The following is a 21,106-nucleotide window of genomic DNA, read 5'->3' as shown; positions in this document are numbered from 1 at the left end:
ACAGCACTACCTACTGCACCACTGCCTCGCCCACAGTACGTCATATAATACACACTAAAAAGTGTACAATTAAACACAGATAATCTTAACAATGTCTTCGATGTTTTTTAAACAGCATAGTTTCAAACAACTGGACATCAAACAAAAAACAATATTGTTTAAAAACAATAAACTTAAAGAATTGGGCATTTCAACACTTAATTTACCAATAAATCTGTTTGGATGAGACCACGACAACTTCACAACGCGGGCATTCTGCATTGCCTGGTGAAGGGAGCCAGGCGTTGTTTGCGAGTCGAGTCGGCTCGGTTCTAGGAGTCAGCTCCCTTCAGTGAATTATAAGAGGCAGATTCAATCCGAAACTGATTGCCTTTTTTGTATAATAATGTAAAATAAAACAACATGATTGATTAAATTTCATTTTGCTTAGCCACACGCATTTTAAGGTACTAGATGTGGTGCACTAAATGCATGTTGATTATAATATTAGCTTATAAGTATAAGCTTTTAAACACGTGTGATCTGATGCCCCAACAAACAGTTCAATCCAAAAACGATAAAATCTGATTCAATCTAACACAAGTACTGAGCAGAACCAGTGCAAATTGTATCATGAAATAAAGTTTTAACAGATGTTTGTGCGAGAGTGCTGGGGAGCTAAGCCGGCTTGGTAGGTAGTCAATAAAATGTTTTAATGTATACAATATTTAATAGGGAGCCAATGCAGTAATTGTTAGACTTGTTCAAATCTTTATTTGAGCTGAGGTTGAACATTCAATGTGGGAAGGTTGAACACTGCATACATGCTGCAATATTTTTTAAACAACTTTTACTCGTACACTCTAAAAACTAAATTGTATTGTAATTAAAGACATGCAAGAGATATATTAAATGTTTGATGCACACAATCACTTTTTAAACTAATCAACTGTAAAGATATCCCAAAAACACAGCAGTAAGAAGTTCACAAACCACCAGAAAAACAAGAAGTCACTGCACAAGACTTGTTTACTTTAATCTTTTAAGTGTTCAGTATGCACAAGTCACAATATTGAACTGTTATTTTTAGTTTCCAGTTGACTGAAATTTCACTCAACTGTCTTTGTTAAATGTTTTAAACCACTTTCCAGTAGAGAATAACATTTGAATGTGTTAACTTACAGAATTTTTAATTATACAGTTGAAATAAACACATTAAATTATATAAAAAAACAGTCCAATAAAGCATTTATTATATGCATATATATATATTTATTATATGCATATATTTTTTAACAAACATATACAAGTCTTTTATTCTCAGTAGTTAGTGCAGATGAAGTTGAGTCTGTGAGATTCAGGAAGGCTGATCCAGGTCTGATTTCCTCCAGACTGAACTGCTCCTTTTCTGTTCTCCAGTTTGCAGTTTTCCGGTGTGCTGCCGTTCCCTGGAGCCCAGTTCTGATAGCACACCATGTCTCCACTCAGCCAGAGCCACATGTTCATGCTGCAGTAGTTGTGTTAACCCAACCACACCGCCTCAGTAGATGCCAGTTTAACCACGTTCATCACACGACGCTGCATCTCCACTGACTGAACCGAGACCAGATCCACATGATTCTGTCTGCAGTATCTCAGAGCTTCAGACCACGACAGATTCTGCTGGATCACAATCAGTTTATCTGGACACAAAACAAAGCAGAAACTAGAGAGAGACTGATCAACAACAACATGCAGAACAAACACTGTGGAGGAATTTGTCATGTCAGACATGTAGAGTCAACTTTAACACTTTCACTGCCATTGACAATATTGTACGGGAAGCCCTAATGCAGTTACAGGACTTCAGAGTCTCTTGGAAGTGAAAAATAAATCAGAGAAAGTGAAAGTCAGGTTGCGTGTAAAAATTAGTTATACAAGCTTCCTTTGGCTTATTTACAGCTTCATCAGTTACCACAGTGAAATGATCCACCCTGTTGATTTGCATGAGGTTAGAAATGTGAAAGAGTTTACACACACACATGCACATGCTCACTAAAACACATTTATGCATGTGTATTATACTTCTTAAAAATGTACTCCCTTTTCTTAGTTTTTGTCAGAAAATGTTGCATTTTTGATTAAACTACCTGCATTCAATTGGGGGAATTTTTTTTTTTTTTAAACAGACTCTTGGTGCTTTATTGTTATATATGATCGTATATTCCTATGAGAAAAATTCCAGAGAAAAAAAACTCATCATAAATGCTGGCAATCTTTTTAAAAACACTGGCATGGAAAGAGTCAAGAGATCTGGAGCTGATGATGGATTGAGTGTGTTTGGGGATCTGCTCACCTTCATGACACACAAAAGAAAACTGACGGTCACAAGAGAGGTCTGCCCAATGGCCCTGAGTGTTCTCTAATAGCACTGTACAGTTTTCATTCCCTCCGTAATTATTTGGGTCTCCAGTATTCCAGTAACTGAATGAATAGTTGCTCTGATCTGACCACTGCCATGAGTCTCTGAACAGACCGATCCAGACTGCAGATCCAGATGAGTTTCTGTCATTAATGAACTTCTCCAGCTGTTGATTCTCATTCTGGTTCTTCACAGTGACCAGATCAATGTGATTCTGTCTGCAGTAACTCTGAGCAGCTCTCCAGTTCATCTTCTGATTGACAAACACCAGTCCTCTGCTGGCTTAAATTAAAAATTAAACAAATGAATGATACCATGATTCATCCCTACTATGCTTTATAGTTAAAATGTGAACAGGAACAACGATGAAATCATCATGTCTGTTACTAAAACAATGGGTTGATATAGTCAACAATATTTCTATAAGATACAAAGTGGAATTGACTTGAAAAGTTGCATTTACACTTAATTTACAAAAATTATACGCTCATATTTACATCTCCTTTGAAATCTGTGTTAAATGACAGTTTTTTATAAGCGTTTGTACTCACTGTTGTAGCATACGAAGAAACAGGAGTCACTACATGCTCCATCATACCACTCTCCATTTCTCATAAAAGCACACTCATCTCTGCCATCTGGTTGTTGATTTGCCCAGTTCAAAAAGAGTGCAGGATCACCTGAAGACCACTGCCATTTCCTCTGCAGACCAATCCAGAGACGTACATTATTCACACTCTTCATCAGCTGAATTGTGTCATTCATGTTGTCAACAGTGGCCAGATCTGTGTATTTCTCTCTGCAGTATCTCTGAGCTTCAGTCCAGGTCTTCTCATTTATAAAGTGATACTGACGCTGAACACATTCAGATATGGAGCAGAGAGCTGTGAAAGAGACACTTTGCTTTAATGCTATTCAGAACAGAGTCAAACCTAATGAAACTATAAACCATAAATAAAACTACAAACACACTCACCAATGAGGAGAAGAGGGAAATATAGAGTTTGAGCCATTTCTGAGGAAGAAACACATTGAGATGAAAAATAACTCTGATATTCATTTCTAAGTAAAACATGACTGTGCATTAAAAATCATCAGAAAAAAAAATCACAATCATGAGTGTAATTGTAAAATTTCTGAATATTTTTGATTCAAGAAAGATTGTCTGTTGATCTTACTTCAGAGCTGGTGTGTTTCTGTCCTCAGTCTGATGTTTCTGTCTGCAGCGTCAGACCATGTGATTATTCTATATCTGCTATAATCCATTATTCAGCTCGTCACATCATTTGCTTATTACTCAAACAAAGGCCTTGTTCAGTTTTTTCCACATTCAGCTGCATTTGCATATTGTTTCTGTATTTCCTTGGAAATATACTAATTTGAATGAAATAGGAAGTCCAGTGTCTGTTTTTTTATTATAATATTAGATAACCTTTTAAAATCCAAACTATTTTAAGTAATAAACAAGTCAACCTACTCATTTGGCAATTTAAATGTTTGAAATAACATCATCAACAGGTGATTTGGTGTAAAATATTTCTACACACTGTAAAGAAATCATATAAATATTTATGTTAGTTAATAATATTACTGAAATTAATTGAAAACTGAATAAATATAGATTTACACACACACACACACACACACACACACACACACACACACACACACACCAGTGAATAAACAGAATCAATGAAAATCTAAATGCTAAAAATCTGCAGAAATCAGCACACGCAGATTCTGTGTGGGCCTAGTTAAAAGCCATTATACTTATATATAAGGTGATAATTTAGATTAGGGCTGCACAATTAATCAAAAAAGATCAGGATCTCGATTCGACCATACACACAATCTTAATTCAGCTTTTCTACGATTCAGCCAATTATATTTCAAGGTCAGGGGAGAAGGGTAAAGGCAGACGCACAAGTCTTCACAGCAACATAGACACCTTCAAATGGTGTTAAAAGTGTCACATACTGTATTCATAAGGTATAATTCACCCAGAAATGGCATTTCTGTCTTCAAGTAATGATGTATTCTCAGCCGCAAAATCACATGTAAGCTGACCCCCAGCTGTTTGTTTACTTCTAAGAACGCGCACGTGCACTCATAACGCCTACTTCAGTGAACAGAAGCTGCAAAGGCTGTGAATAACAGGTAATGAAGTTGTAAATAACGTTCAGTTTGATGCACAGAGTGATCATTTGAGGGCCGAGCAGGACGTTTGATTTGCATGTGTGTGTTTTCTCACAGTGATGGCAGCCATGAGCCGCACTCAGAAGTGAAAGCGAAACCTGTGCACATCATTTAAATGATCATATCACATTTGATATGTTTTTTCTTTCATAGCGAACACAAAGTGTTGTGCATGAAAATAAATGTTTACTGTGTCAGTATAATAATCCTAGCCTATATATAATGTTGAAAATAATGCAAGAAGAAATCTGATAATTACAAAATTGTTCCATTTTGCTCAGCCACACGCATTTTGTGGTACTAGATATAGTACACTAAATGCATGTTGATTATAATATAAGCTTATAAGCTTTTGAACATGTGTGATCCGATGCCCCAAGAAACAGTTCAATCCAAAAACGACAAAATCTGATTCAATCTAACACGAGTACTGAACAGAACCAGTGCAAATTGTATCATGAAATAAAGTTTTAACAGTTGTTTGTGCGAGAGTGCTGTGGAGCTAAGCCGGCTTGGTAGGTAGTCAATAAAATGTTTTAATGTATACAATATTTAATAGGGAGCCAATGCAGTAATTGTTAGACTTGTTCAAATCTTTATTTGAGCTGAGGTTGAACATTCAATGTGGGAAGGTTGAACACTGCATACATGCTGCAATATTTTTTAAACAACTTTTACTCGTACACTCTAAAAACTAAATTGTATTGTAATTAAAGACATGCAAGAGATATATTAAATGTTTGATGCACACAATCAATTTTTAAACTAATCAACTGTAAAGATATGCCAAAAACACAGCAGTGAGAAGTTCACAAACCACCAGAAAAACAAGAAATCACTGCACAAGACTTGTTTACTTTAATCTTTTAAGTGTTCAGTATGCACACGTCACAATATCGAACTGTTATTTTTAGTTTCCAATTGACTGAAATTTTACTCAACTGTCTTTGTTAAATGTTTTAAACCACTTTCAAGTAGAGAATAACATTTGAATGTGTTAACTTACAGACTTTTTAATTATACAGTTGAAATAAACACAATTTACTATAAAAACAGCATAAGAGCATTGATTATTTTAAACAAACATATAAAAATCTTTCACTCTCAGTAGTTAGTGCAGATGAAGTTGAGTCTGTGAGATTCAGGAAGGCTGATCCAGGTCTGATCTCCTCCAGACTGAACTGCTCCTTTTCTGTTCTCCAGTTTGCAGTTTTCCGGTGTGCTGCCGTTCCCTGGAGCCCAGTTCTGATAGCACACCATGTCTCCACTCAGCCAGAGCCACATGTTCATGCTGCAGTAGTTGTGTAAACCCAACCACACCGCCTCAGTAGACGCCAATTTAACCATGTTCATCACACGACGCTGCATCTCCACTGACTGAACCGAGACCAGATCCACATGATTCTGTCTGCAGTATTTCAGAGCTTCAGACCACGACAGATTCTGCTGGATCACAATCAGTTTATCTGGACACAAAACAAAGCAGAAACTAGAGAGAGACTGATCAACAACAACATGCAGAACAAACACTGTGGAGAAATCTGACATGTCAGACATGTAGAGTCAACTTTAACACTTTCACTGCCATTGACAATATTGTACGGGACGCCCTAATGCAGTTACAGGACTTCAGAGTCTCTTGGAAGTGAAAAATAAATTAGAGAAAGTGAAAGTCAGGTTGCATGTAAAAATTAGTTATACAAGCTTCCTTTGGCTTATTTACAGCTTCATCAGAGCTAACCACAGTGAAATGATCCACCCTGTTGATTTGCATGAGGTTAGAAATGTGAAAGAGTTTACACACACACATGCACATGCTCACTAAAACACATTTATGCGTGTGTATTATACTTTTTGAAAATGTACTCCCTTTTCTTAGTTTTTGTCAGAAAATGTTGCATTTTTGATTAAACTACCTGCATTCATTTGGGGGAAACATTTTTTTTTTTTTTTAAACAGACTCTTGGTGCTTTATTGTTATATATGATCGTATATTCCTTTCAGAAAAATTCCAGAGGAAAAAGGAAAACTGAAAAGGAAAAGGAAAACTGACGGTCGCAAGAGAGGTCTCCCCAGTGTCCCCGAGTGTTCTCTATTAGCACTGTACAGTTTTCATTATTTGCATAATTATTTGGTTCACCTGGATTCCAGTAACTGAATGAATAGTTGCTCTGATCTGACCACTGCCATGAGTCTCTGAACAGACCGATCCAGACTTCAGATTCAGATGTATGACTGTCATTAATGAACTTCTCCAGCTGTTGACTCTCATTCTGGTTCCTCACACTGACCAGATCAGTGTGATTCTGTCTGCAGTAACTCTGAGCAGCTGTCCAGTTCATCGTCTGATTGACAAACACCAGTCCTCTGCTCACTTGAATAAAAAAAATAATAATGATACCATGATTCAGCCCTTCTATGCTTAGGTTAAAATGTGAACAGGAACAGCAACGAAATCATCATGCATGTCTGTGTTACTAAAATATATATTACACACACACACACACACACACACAACAGAACATCTGTCATAAATATGAATCAATATATTGTGCTATTAAAGATAACAAATAATTCAAAAGGAGTAGCTGGTTTATATAATGAAAAATACAAAGTGGATTTGACTTGTAGTTACATTTACACTTAATTTACACAAGTTTTACAGTCATATTTATATCCGAATAAACCTTTGTTAAATGACAGTTTTTTTTATAAGCATTTGTACTCACTGTTGTAGCATACGAAGAACAAGGTGTAACTACAATTCCAATCATGCCACTCTCCATTTCTCATAAAAGCACACTCATCTTTGCCATCTGGTTGTTGATTTGCCCAGTTCAAAAAGAGTGCAGGACCACCTGAAGACCACTGCCATTTCCTCTGCAGACCAATCCAGAGATGTACATCACTCACACTCTTCATCAGCTGGATCGTATCATTCATGTTGTCAACAGTGGCCAGATCTGTGTATTTCTCTCTGCAGTATCTCTGAGCTTCAGTCCAGGTCTTGTTCTCATTTATAAAGTGATACTGACGCTGAACACATTCAGATATGGAGCAGAGAGCTGTGAAAGAGACACTTTGCTTTAATGCTTTTCAGAACAGAGTCAAACCTAATGAAACTATAAACCATCAATAAAACTACAAACACACTCACCAATGAGGAGAAGAGGGAAATATAGAGATTGAGCCATTTCTGAGGAAGAAACACATTGAGATGAAAAATAACTCTGATATTCATTTCTAAGTAAAACATGACTGTGCATTAAAAATCATCAGAAAAAAAAAATCACAATCATGAGTGTAATTGTAATATTTCTGAATATTTTTGATTCAAGAATGATTGTCTGTTGATCTTACTTCAGAGCTGGTGTGTTTCTGTCCTCAGTCTGATGTTTCTGTCTGCAGATTCAGACTGTGATTATTCTATATCTGCTCTCATCCATTATTCAGCTCGTCACATCATTTGCTTATTACTCAAAAAAGGCCTTGTTCAGTTTTTTTCCACATTCAGCTGCATTTGCATATTGTTTCTGTACTTCCTTGAAAATATACTAATTTGAATGAAATAGTAAGTCCAGTGTCTGTTTTTTATTATAATATTAGATGACCTTTTAAAATGCAAACTATTTTAAGTAATAAACAAGTCAACCTACTCGTATGACGATTTAAATGTTTGAAATAACATCATTAACAGGTGATTTGGTGTGACATTTTTCTTTTTTTATGAAAATGTACGTTACTGCAAAGATTTTGAGGTAATTCAAATTAATCAGTTAAAAGTAAAGACAGAATCTGCAGACACTTTCTGCGCAGAATATTGTTGAAAATCTGTGGATTTATGCAAATGATTTTGGGAGTATCATAACTAAAACCTTAATATTTTTTAAAAAAGTGATACCTTATTAACTTTCATTTAAAGTTTACAATGCAAATCCAATTAAATCCATTTTACTCGGTAAACAAAGCAAATCTCTCAAATAATATTTGCTACTAAAAGACAGAAAATATTATTCTACACACTGTAAAGAAATCATATAAATATTTATGTTAGTTAATAATATTACTGAAATTAATTGAAAACTGAATAAATATAGATTTACATACACACACACACACACACACACACCAGTAAATAAACAGAATCAATGAAAATCTAAATGCTAAAAATCTGCAGATATCAGCACACGCAGATTCTGTGTGGGCCTAGTTAAAAGCCATTATACTTATATATAAGGTGATAATTTAGATTAGGGCTGCACAATTAATCAAAAAAGATCAGGATCTCGATTCGACCATACACACAATCTTAATTCAGCTTTTCTACGATTCAGCCAATTATATTTCAAGGTCAGGGGAGAAGGGTAAAGGCAGACGCACAAGTCTTCACAGCAACATAGACACCTTCAAATGGTGTTAAAAGTGTCACATACTGTATTCATAAGGTATAATTCACCCAGAAATGGCATTTCTGTCTTCAAGTAATGATGTATTCTCAGCCGCAAAATCACATGTAAGCTGACCCCCAGCTGTTTGTTTACTTCTAAGAACGCGCACGTGCACTCATAACGCCTACTTCAGTTAACAGAAGCTGCAAAGGCTGTGAATAACAGGTAATGAAGTTGTAAATAACGTTCAGTTTGATGAACAGGGTGATCATTTGAGAGCCGTGCAGGAGGTTTGATTTGCATGTGTGTGTGTTTTCTCACAGTTATGGCAGCCATGAGCCGCACTCGGAAGTAAAAGTGAACCGGTGTGCACATCATTTAAATGATCATATCACATTGGACAGTTATGATTAAGACAAGCAGTGCATGAAAATAAATGTTTACTGTGTCAGTATAATAACCCTAGCCTATATATAATGTTGAATATGATGCAAGAAGAAATCTGATAATGACAAAATTCAAATTTTACCAGTGAAAACAAATGATTAATAATGTTGTCAATAACAGATGTAAGCACATGTCCTAAACATAATAAATCAACTTTATAATTATGAATATTTTTATTCTGATGTGGTCATTTTACTGTAAATTAACAAACAGGATATCTTGAAAGTCTGTTCAAGTCCACCATAATTACTGTACAAAATGTTGGATTTTAAGCAACAGTAGAGCAACACACAGGCCTAATATTATTAGTGTTGTTTTACCATATGTTTGAGAATTAACAATAATAATAGGCTAATCATATTAACCTTTATTTTACATCTACAGAATCGTGAGAAAATCCTGATCATGGTTTTAAGCAAAATAAATCATGATTTACATTTTTGCCAGAATCATGCAGCCTACGGTTATCTTGTCCTCAATTTAACAAAAAAAAAAAAAAGAAATCAGCAAATCTGCAGGTCTGACTTTTTCTGACTTTGCTTCCATTTTTCAAGCTAGCTAATAAGAATACTTCATATGGATAAGCCTAGTGTACAACATATTGGACCTGCTGATTTCTGGCAATCACTGACTTAAAACAAAATATAACATGATGTATTCTTTATGCACGAGCAAGCATTTGGGTGGTCTACTTGAAGAATATTAATTTACAGTTACATCCTCTGACTAAGACCCAGAGGTTGTGTCCCTGAGCATATGTAGATGGCCAGCATAATACTCTAATGGTGCTTTCACACTAGCACTTTTGGTCTGCACCCGGGTTCATTTGATGTCAGAGTTCGGTACGTCGGGTGAGCACCCAATAACCATACACGGGTCCGCCTGAAAGAGGTGGTCTGGGTTAGGGTTCACGTGAACTCTAATTCACTTCTGATGAGAATGCAATCGTACCAGGTAACGGATGTGAACCGCCAGCTGTACAACAAACTATCGTTTTCATAACATTCATTCATGTGTGTGTGTGTGTGTGTGTATCATGTATTGTACCTTGGTGACAAGCGGGACTGAGCCAGGGCAAACACAGTGATAATGTCTGCTTGTCTTCTCCAAGAACAGTTTCTGCAGATGCTGCGTGATGTTCTGAACATTTATAATATATTTTTGCTGCAGACTGATGCGAGTCGCTTTCCGTATGTCCAAAACCAAATGATTCAGTAAAAGCAGAACAACCGCGATGTGTGTACATCTTTCCATTTTGGGGCTGTTTTCGTGTCCATCAGTTAGCAATAGCCGTACACACAACGGCAACTCGATGCAAGTGTAGCAGGTTTCAGAAGAAATAAAGACAGCATGAACACAAACCAACCGAGAAGGTTGCAAGGGGGGACAATCGAACTTGGGTGGGTCAAGGCAAATGGACCAAGTGTGAAAGCACCCAAAGTGACTCCAGGTAAACGATGAACAATTAAATGAAAGGATGTGATGCTATAAATGGTCAATTATATACATTTGTTCATTATAGATGAGTGTAATCCATTACTAATTAGAAACAAGGTCTACATTTAATGATCACATGGAATTGGAAGCAGATTACATTTGGAAATGGAAACATTAAATTCATTCATTCAGTTGCTTCGGCTTAGTTCCTTTATTCATCTGGGGGAGCCCCAACGAAATGAACTGCCAACTTATCCAGTATATGTTTTACGCAGCAAATTTCCTTTTAGCTGCAACCCAGTACTGGGAAAAATCATTATACACTGATTTATACTCATACCCTACAGCCAATTTAATTCATCCAATTAACCTATAGCGCATGTGATTGGACTGTGGGGGAAACTGAAGCACCCGGAGAAAACTCACAAAAACACTGGGAGAACATGCAAACTCCACAGAGAAATGCCAACTAGCCCAGCCGAGACTTGAACCAGCAACCTTCTTGCTGTGAGGCAACAGTGCTAACCACTGAGCCACCGTGTCACCTTTACGGTAAATTCTAATAAATAAAATCTTCATAGACTGCGCACAACATGTCTGAAGAGCGAGAAGGGGTCCGAGGGTGAGAAGGGTGCGAGACTTATTTGAGGAGAGAGGGAGACGCGCAATTTCCGGGAGATTGTCACTCGTTTGTGGGCATTATGAGTCACACAAATGCACATGTAACGGGCCAGCTAGTAAGTGCTGTGCAGGTACACCTCACTCCTCTGACCTCTAAAGGTGCTCTAGCGATGGATGCTGGAGGCCATGGTCTTTGGCCTCCTTGTTAGAGCATTCGACTCTCATGCGGAAGGTCGCCGGTTCGATTCCAGTGTGTGGTCACATGATGTGTGCTTTCAGCTCCTAAGTGTGTATTTTTTGCGAGCAGGTTTGCGACGGGGGTGAGGCGGAGATCAGCGATGCTGGCTCAGCATCGTGTTGTATTTTCATGTTGTTTATTTATATATACTTGATACAACCTTTAAAGATCTTTACTGTTTACCATTTGTATGTTGTTTGCTTCCTGTCTTTAACCTTATATGATATTGCACTACTGTGATTGTTTGCCTCCTGTTTTGAACTCTCTCCTTTAATTTGTTTGTCTGTCTCAGCTGTTTTTATCTCTGCCTGTTAACCATAATATCACAGATATTGTGTACAGTTCCCTTGAACCGGGCCGAAGCACACTTGACCCCACTCCTGTCTCCCGCAATGCCCCGCACTCACATCGTATTTTTGCTTGAGCATGCTTACGTCATCGATGATGCACTGTTCAGTAAGAAGCGCTCTCGCTTAGCACAGTGGAGATTTCTTTAGTTATATCGTTTAAGTTGTTTGATATGCGGTGACACGCAGTCAGATATTTGGCTGAACAGATCCGCCACTTTTGACGCTCATAAACAATCATAAAGTCCTCGTGCTGCAGGAATTAGGAGGTTTGCTGAAGGTGCAGCTGTTGTGCAGTAAGGGGTATAAGTCTTTAATAAACTACAACAGTTAGCATTCATTGAACAGTAAGAATGATTAATAAATCCATATCAAACAGTCTCTTAAAAGTCACGTCTCATCTTCAGCTTTAGGCTCAGGTGCACTTTGCACTCACTAAGCACAAATGAACCACGCCCAGGGCCGGAGCAAGCTGAACTGCCGCTCTAGGCAGAGAACAATCACGCCGCCCTCAACCCCAATGTGAAAACGAATGTGACCGATTATGAAAATGAAGTGAGGTGTTGCGGACCTCTATTCTGCCGCCCTATGCACGGATATAACTGAGGATGCGCGGGTGCTGAGGGAGGGAGGTGTCGCGGACACCGCGCTCTCTAGTCTGCCGCCCTATGTGTTGATATAACCAAGGACGCGCGGGTGTCGCGGACCTCTATTCTGCAACCCTATGCGCGGATATAACTGAGGACACGCGGGTGCTGATGGAGGTGTTGCTGACGCCGCCCTCTCTATGCGTTTATGCGCGAATATATCTGAGGACGTGGATGGTGAGGGAGGTGCCGCGGACATAACTGAGGACGCGGGTGGTAAGGGAGGTGTCGCGGATGCCGCCCTCTCTATACTGCCGCCTAGGTCGCCTCTATAGACGCGCCGGCCCTGACCACGCCCTGGCACACTTCTTCCAACCGGGCCTGGGCCGGCCAAATGAATCGTGCCTGAGCCCAATTCAGAGTACTCACACTTCTCAAAAGATCTGGGAAACGGGCCTGAGCAAGGATCGGATAGCATAGTGTGAGTACACCCTATGACTTTTATTTAGGTAAGTTTGTAATCGCGCATCAACACACACAAACAGTTTCCACTATATACACAATTTAGGTCGCTTTCACACCGGACTTTTGTTTTGGAACCTGGCACATTCCACCAGTTAGTGAGGTTCTTTTAGCATATGTGAATCCAGCAATCGTGCTCGGATTCGGGCCAAAACAATCAGTTCAAGATCGCCTGAATGAGGTGGTCTCAGCTCGATTGAAATGAACTCTGGAGCAGACAGGTTACAGTGAGAAAGCAATACAATCCGAGCCCAGCTTTATCACAGTGTATTATGAATATGTAATAGGCATACGGCTATATTAAGAGAGAGAATTATGAGTAGGGCAGGATGTTATCAATTTTACTGGTAAATGTCATTTCATGTAAAATACGAAAGTGAAAGCATGTTAACTATTAACGAGAGCTGTTTATCCGTTAGGAAAATCTACTGAACAGCAATCTTGGTTTATCTGTTACTTCACTCTATAATGTAAAGCTTGATATTCATAAGCCAACTGCTGTGTATGAGAAAGTCATCCCTCTCATTTATATCTCTTCATGATGTCTGTCACCGTTCAAAATGAAAGTGCAGCTTTTCACCTATATTGTCTTATTGCTTATCGTCATAAATTAAAATGAGGACGTATGACAGCTGAGTGGGACTCAAATAAACCATGAAGCTCTGACCAATGTGAGGAGAGTTTACTCACACGTGACTTGTTTGAGCTATTTTGGTCCATTTAGAAACTTTGCCGTGTGAAAGTGAACCCCACCAAGAACAAAGATCAACATTGTAACAATTTTAATCGCTGTTTCGGAACAGAGAATCAATTTACGGGTGTGAGAGCACTCTTAGATACTGACTGAAAAACATCAGTTGTGCTGTTAGTGTGGATACTTGACCATTTTGAGGACTAAAAATGCTCTATTTATTTCTGCAAAATCCTTTTTGCTGTTTGTCTATTTTTTTATTACTTATGTAGTCTGAGTTAGCTCAATATTTCATTATTTGATTTAACATTTAAAATAAAATCACACCAGTTTTTGTTGCAAACATAATACGTGATTTTTCATGATAAAAACCCAATAAATAAATAATACTGTCCTATTTACATTCTGAGTCACCTCCAAACAGTCAAACCTGTATCTTCTTCTTTTTCTTGTTTTATTGTGACTGTAACGATGGGGAGTAACACCAACAACTGAGGGAAGATCCAATATGCAGGTTTATTCACAGTCAGGCAAGCGGTGGTCAACACAGGTGTGTGAGGACAATCCAGAATCACAGTTGAATACAGGCAAAAGGTCAGAAGGGCAGGTGGCAGGCAAAGACAAAGAGGCTAACAAGGCTAACTGTCGGTACACAAGATAACAAGACTGGGATAACGTGTTGTAATGCTACTTTACAGTAAACAAGACTCTGCCAACTGAAGGGGTGAATGTGTGACTTAAATAGTGGTTGTTAATCAGTCTCTGACAATCCTCAGGTGGTGTGAATGTAATCAGTCTAGAGGAGGAAGCATGTGTGATTGTGAGCGGAGTGCATGTATGAACATGTATTCCAGAAATGGCAGATTTGTAGTCCATGGTTATTGTAGGTGCAAACCAGCGATTTTATGGGAAATGATCGCTGATAATCGTGACAGTGACTAACTCACTAAAAGCATTATCGCCACCTACTGTACTGGATATAACTCTGGTGATGAGTCTGAATATTAGACAGGGGCAGAAAAAAGAAAGTAGAAGAGAGGAAGAGGAAAGGGACACATGAGAGAATAAATAAATAAATAAAAAAACATTGGATGTTTTACATTCTCCAATTCTACATTCAGACCACATATTCATGTCAGCACTGTGTTCAGCTTCTCTAACATATAGGGTCTTTATGTTCATGACTGAGAATACAACCCCCCCCCCCCCCCCCCATTAACATATACAAACATTGGAGCCCCCCCACCATACGCACATAAATACGCACGCACACACATATGTACTGTATATATATAAATATATACTGTATGTGTGTGTTTGTGTAATATTAATATATAATATGTATAGAAAATATAAATTAATCAGTTTTAACTTGTCTTGGCCTTTAATAAAACCAAAATTTAGGTAGGGTTTGTCATACTGTCTAATCTTTTTCTTCGCCCCTGAAGAATCACTGCATTTACGTTTCTCTGCCGTTTTTGTTTTGATTTTGCCTTTACGACACGTTGACAAGCACATTGCGCGAGTGAGCAAAATTTAAATAATTATTTAAAGTTATTTTTAAAATTATTTTTACTATTATGTTGGAATTTTAAGCATGTGTTTTTATATTTTGGTATTTAAAATACATATATAATAGTAGGGCTGTTTGATTTTGGGAAAAATCATAATCATGATTATTTTGGTCATAATTGTAATCACAAATATTCAAAACGATTATCAGTTGAAGTCAAAATTATTAGCACACCTGAGAATTTTTTATTAACAAATATTTCCCAAATTGTGTTTAACAGAACAAGGGATTTTAACAGTATTTCCTATAATATTTTTTCTTCTAGGCTTGTTTGTTTTATTTTAGCTAGAATAAAAGCAGGTTTAAATATTTTTAAACCAATTTAAGGTCAATATTATTAGCCCCCTTAAGCAATATATATTTTTGATTGTCTGCAGAAGAATCTACTGTTATACAATGACTTGCTCTAATAAGCCTTTGAATTGCACTTTAATCTGAATGCTTGTATTCTGAAAAATATCTAGTAAAATATTATGTGCTGTCATCATAGCAAAGATAAAAGAAATCAGTAATTAGAAATAAGATATCAAAACTATTATGTTCAGAAATAAGTTAAAAAAAAATCTTCTTTCCATGAAACAAAAATTGGGAGGAAAAGGGTTGCTAATAATCAGGGGGGCTAATAGTTCTGACTTCAACTGTATACAGTTATTTTCCACCCTGCAAGGGAAAGAGAAATAAATACAATCGAATAAAAATATTAAACAAACTGTGCTTTAAGCATCTTTACTGTCAGAAAAACACTTTAGCTACAAAAATCCTTTACTCAAGAGCAAAGAGGGATTTTCTCAATATGTTTGATTAATAATAATAAAAACAGGCGGCAACAGAATATATCTCGCTCTCTCTTTAATGGTTTCTCTTTTACGTCTTTTGATCCTCAACTCATTTGTGTATTACACAAATGAGGGTTAATATAAAATAATCACTAAACACTGCGTTTTGACACCTATTTGACCATTAAAGCGCTCACGTTAAGATGACTTCAGATGTCTGCGCTCCTCTGCTCGTCTCAGTGTGCGAATAGGAGCAAATGCTAACTGGCTGCATGCTTGTGACTGCGTGTGCGTGCTGCACACACTCATAAGCACGCGGTCTTTTGCACTTTTGAGAGCAACATGTGTACAACTGGGAAGGGGGCGGTATATGATGCAATAATCGTTTATCTCAATTAATGCTTTTTTATAATCGTTTGAAGCCAAAATCGAAATCGAATTTTTGATTAATTGCACAGCCCTATATAATAGTGGACCATTTTTATGCCTTTTTCTACCTCAACACTTCTCCTTAGTGTTATCCCTATCCTTATCCAGGATAAGTCCTGGCAGAGTTCACAAGGGGGCGCGGACTCCAGGTTGGGAACCACTGATCTAGAACCTAAACCTGAAACTTCTATATACCTAATAAACACTCTTATATACTAGCCAATCCATTATACCTTTTCCTAAAATAGTTATATGTATCATTTTGTCTTCCCCACACTGACTAAACAACATTTAGTGGTGTTTGTTATATTTGCTACATATAGAAAAGTGCATGATCCACATTTTCAGTCATGGCCAAACCTGTATGCGAAAAAGCGGCCATTTTAAAGTTTCCATATCCCCAATGATCAGGGTCCTACCATTTTCACTGAATCATGGAGGATAAATCAAGGAAAACATTGATTTTGATGTAACATATTTATCAGACACTTTTGTAGTTAGTGAGATATAAATGTTGCATGTTAATACCATATAATAAATACTCTGATGGGTGTTTTGAGCTGAAACTTTACAGACACATTCTGGGGACACAAAAGACTTATAATAAATATGAAAAAAGGGGGAACCTATGTGCCATTTAAGATTGTGAGTAAACATTCTACTATTGTTTCATGAACACTGTTTTGATGTAAATTTTAAGATATGCTAAATCAGAAAGGAATAGTCATTTCGGTTCATCTTTTTTTCTAGCACTTTTACAATGAAGATTGTGTCAAAGGAGCTTAACATGGAAGATGGAGACAGCATTGAGGAACAAATGTCACCAATTTGCGAAAGTGAAGGAAAAAAAAAAACCTCAAACCAGACTCAGTTGGGCACGACCATTTCTCCTATGACCAAACGTCTTGTGTAGAGCTGCAGTCTAGGCTCCGGAGGCTGCCCTGCTCTCGGTCATGGAGGATCTCAGACTGGCTAAAGCAGACCCTAAATCATCAGTCCTCATCTTGCTGGATTTATCAGCTGCTATTGACAATGTAAACCACCAGATCCTGCTATCTACGCTTAAGTCACTGGGTGTTGCAGGCACTGTTATTCAGTGGTTCAGATCTTACCTCTCTGACAGGTCATTCAGGGTGTCTTGGAGGGGAGAGGTGTCCAACCTACAGCACCTAAACACTGGGGTACCACAGGGCTCTGTTCTTGGGCTACTTCTCTTCTCCATCTACACAACATCTTTGGGATCAGTCATCCAGAAACAGGGATTCTCCTACCACTGCTATTCTGATGATACCCAGCTATACCTCTCTTTTCACCCTGATGATCCCTTGGTACCGGCTCGCATCTCAGCCTGCCTGTCAGAAATTTCACACTGGATGAAAGATCATCATCTTCAGCTGAACCTCACGAAAACAGAAATGCTTGAAGTTTTTGCCAACCCGACCCTACATCACAACTTCTCAATCCAGATGGATGGGGAAACCATTAATGCATCCAAAATGGTGAAAAGCCTTGGAGTTAAGATTGATGACCAACTAAACTTCTCTGACCACATCTCTAGAATTGCTTGACCGTGCAGATTCGCACTCTACAACATCAGAAAGGTCCGACCCTTCCTATCTGAACATGCAGCTCAACCCCTTGTTCAAGCTCTTGTTCTCTCCAGACTGGATTACTGCAACTCTCTACTAGCTGGGCTTCCAGCTAACTCTATCAAACCTCTTCAGCTGCTCCAGAACGCAGCAGCACGAGTGGTCTTTAATGAACCTAAAAGAGCACATGTCACTCCGCTGCTCATCCGTTTGCACATTTGCTGCTCCTGGTGTTTGCTGCCAGTTGCTGCTCGGATAAAATTCAAAGCTCTGATGTTTGCCTACAAAGCGATTTCTGGCCTTGCTCCTTCTTATCTGCTATGTGCCCTCCAGAAACTTGCGTTCTGTGAATGAACATCGCCTCGTGGTTCCATCCCAAAGAAGAAAACACTTTCCCGAACAATCGCGCTCAATCTGCCCAGTTGGTGGAATGAACTCCCTAACTGCATCAGATAAGCAGAATCACTCAAAAAAAAAAAAAATACTAAAGCTTTCCTTCTTAGACTTTACATACCTGAAACTTGCCTACAGCACTTATTTGGTTGGCTTGAGAAAGCCAACATACTGTAATGCTACTCTGTCCTTGAAAACAAACGTATCTCCTCCTAGGCCGTTCATGCCACAAGGCCCAAATGTGGTCAAAATGTGCCTTCTACATTCAAGATTGTTGCTATATCTCCACATGCCTATAAGACTTATAGTTTTTTTAATAAAAAATGTTAAATATTAAATTTTTATAACCCGGGCATATAAAAAAAATTATACAAGCCCCAAATTTGGCCAAAAGCTGTATTTAGATGCGTTAGATTTTGTTGCTATATCTTTAAGGTTTATCAGACTTATAGTTTTTCATACTTATACTTATATTATTATTATTATTACTCATACTTTTATTATTTTTCTCAAAATATAGCGAGCCATTTTTGACTTAAACTCCATATTTTTTACTGATATGGCAAGCCATTTTTGCATGTATCACTTTCACACTTATTAAGCGTTGTATTTTCAAAAAAATACGGCAAGCCATTTTTACATAATGTTCATTCCCTTAGTCCCTTTTTTAATCAGGGGTCGCCACAATGGAATGAACCACCAACTTATCCAGCATTTGTTTTACACAGCGAATGCCCTTCTAGCCGCAACTCAACACCAGGAATACATAATGTTCAAGTCCAGTTTTTGACACTCATAAAGACTGTCATAGAAACATCGGGGTTGATTTAGATCACTCATATTGCCAAGAAGCTTTGATGTATCATCACTAACCTGTCAAATGTCCCCATAGCAATTAAACAGTATAACCTAGCAACCATTTAAAAATAGCAATATCTCTACATCAGAACATTGTAGGGACCTGGGCATTGGCTTGTTTGACTCATTAACAATGATAATGGAAGCCAAGTGCTAAAAACGATTAGCTACATGCTATGAATGATTATCTAAATGCAATAACTTATGCTAGAAATGCCTACTAAGTATTAGCATTTGATCAAACATGTACCACCTAACAATGCCATAAACATTTTAGCAACTGCCTAGCAACCACTTAGCAACCGCTGCCGTGCTTTCTGCCAACTGCCATTCCCAGTCCTAGCGCAGTCACGTTGGCTTTCTCAAGCCAACATCAAAGTTTATCAATGAACTTTAGGTTCTAGTTTATTGTTGCTCTTGTAGTTGTGTAAATTGGTTCCTTGTCCTCATTTGTAAGTCGCTTTGGATAAAAGCGTCGGCTAAATGACTAAATGTAAATGTAAATGAACATCCATCGTGGAGAAGCTGCAGGTGGGAGAGGTCACCGGCTGGTGTGCAGGCTGGCTCAGTGACTTGTCTGTCACTAGAGTCTTACAGGAATCAGTCTCATGCTCTCCACTCCTCTATAACCATCACAGGAGCTGCTCAGGATACGGCCTGGTCCAGGAAACAAAAGACTAACATAAGCACAGATGCTGTTCAAACTCTGTTCTTTGGGAAGTGTTCCTGGCTCTGATTGCCTTAAATAACGCAGACTAACAATCCTTTAGAAGATTTAAATTTCAAAAGCGTTTGTGTCTTTAATCTAGTCATAAACTGACAGAGTGTGTCTGCTTCCTGAACTGTGCCAAGAAGGCTGTTCCAGAGTTTAGGTGCCAGATATGACAAAAAGATCTACCGCCTACAGTTGATTTTGATATTCTGGAATTAATTAATTGTCCAGAATGAATTAAGTGTAGTGAACGTGAGAGGCTATAATACACCAGGAACTCCCTCAAATACTGGGCAGCTAATGTCGAGTTCAGACTGCATGATTTTCAAAGTAATTGTGTCACAGATGTTTTCACACTGCATGACTATCTGGGCTAGCGTTTCGTCGCTGCTCTGTTTACACTGCAAGATGGATCGGCGACATGGACATTCACATTGCATGACTTTACTATAGGAAGAATCACCGACAACTTCGTCCAAACTACGTCTCACAGCCAAAAGCACGTCGTATATCTTTTTTTATTAACTACATAATGAGAAAGAAGCCTTTAATGGGGTAGAACATGTACATGTTTGCTCACCTGGGTTTAAAGGGAATTAGCCATTTCTCCTCAACGTTGATAATAAACTAATTTCTTTTTGTATGAAATGTCAAACAGACACGGTTGCTCCTGAGTCCTGTCAAACCTCCACTAGTTTTCCCTCCATTTCGTGGGACCAAATAAACCGTAAAAGAGCGCTTTTAACTTCTCCCCCAGCCTCCCGCTGGCCTGCAGCAGGTATACACACACGCACACACAAGTGAAAGCTGCTCTCTCATTGGCTGTAGGTGATGGCTGACGTTAATTTCAGTCAAAATTCAATTCACACGGCATGATTTGAATCGCCGACAGCTCCAGATATTCAGCATGCCAAATATCTCA

The 21,106-nt window shown here is 38.1% G+C and overlaps 1 protein-coding gene and 1 non-coding gene across 3 annotated transcripts; both read right to left on the bottom strand.

Annotated features, from left to right (window-relative positions):
- Positions 1 to 1,211: 1,211 nt before the first annotated feature.
- si:dkey-83f18.6 lies at positions 1,212 to 3,393 on the bottom strand. The gene is made up of 4 exons (XR_012383001.1): positions 3,357 to 3,393; positions 2,932 to 3,264; positions 2,311 to 2,662; positions 1,212 to 1,684 (listed from the first exon to the last, which is right to left on the bottom strand). It is a non-coding gene; the product is annotated as a si:dkey-83f18.6 (transcript).
- A 1,761-nt stretch (positions 3,394 to 5,154) lies between these two features.
- zgc:162060 lies at positions 5,155 to 8,167 on the bottom strand. Of its 2 annotated transcripts, none has more exons than XM_073905910.1 (5): positions 7,937 to 8,167; positions 7,734 to 7,772; positions 7,306 to 7,641; positions 6,626 to 6,950; positions 5,155 to 6,065 (listed from the first exon to the last, which is right to left on the bottom strand). In XM_073905910.1, the coding sequence occupies exons 2-5, from the start codon at positions 7,768 to 7,770 to the stop codon at positions 5,681 to 5,683; spliced, it is 1,083 nt and encodes a 360-aa protein (XP_073762011.1). In that variant the 5' UTR covers positions 7,771 to 7,772; positions 7,937 to 8,167; the 3' UTR covers positions 5,155 to 5,680. The 2 variants fall into 2 exon arrangements, with proteins under 2 accessions (XP_073762011.1, NP_001082919.1); NM_001089450.1 differs by having other exon boundaries at positions 5,155 to 6,042; positions 6,717 to 6,950; positions 7,937 to 7,959.
- Between the last annotated feature and the right edge of the window lie 12,939 nt (positions 8,168 to 21,106).

Source organism: Danio rerio, chromosome 7 (assembly GCF_049306965.1).
Source record: "Danio rerio strain Tuebingen ecotype United States chromosome 7, GRCz12tu, whole genome shotgun sequence".
Classification (NCBI taxonomy): domain Eukaryota; kingdom Metazoa; phylum Chordata; class Actinopteri; order Cypriniformes; family Danionidae; genus Danio; species Danio rerio.
The sequence above is the reverse complement of the archived record's forward strand: the minus strand, read 5'-3'. Positions and strand labels throughout refer to the sequence as shown.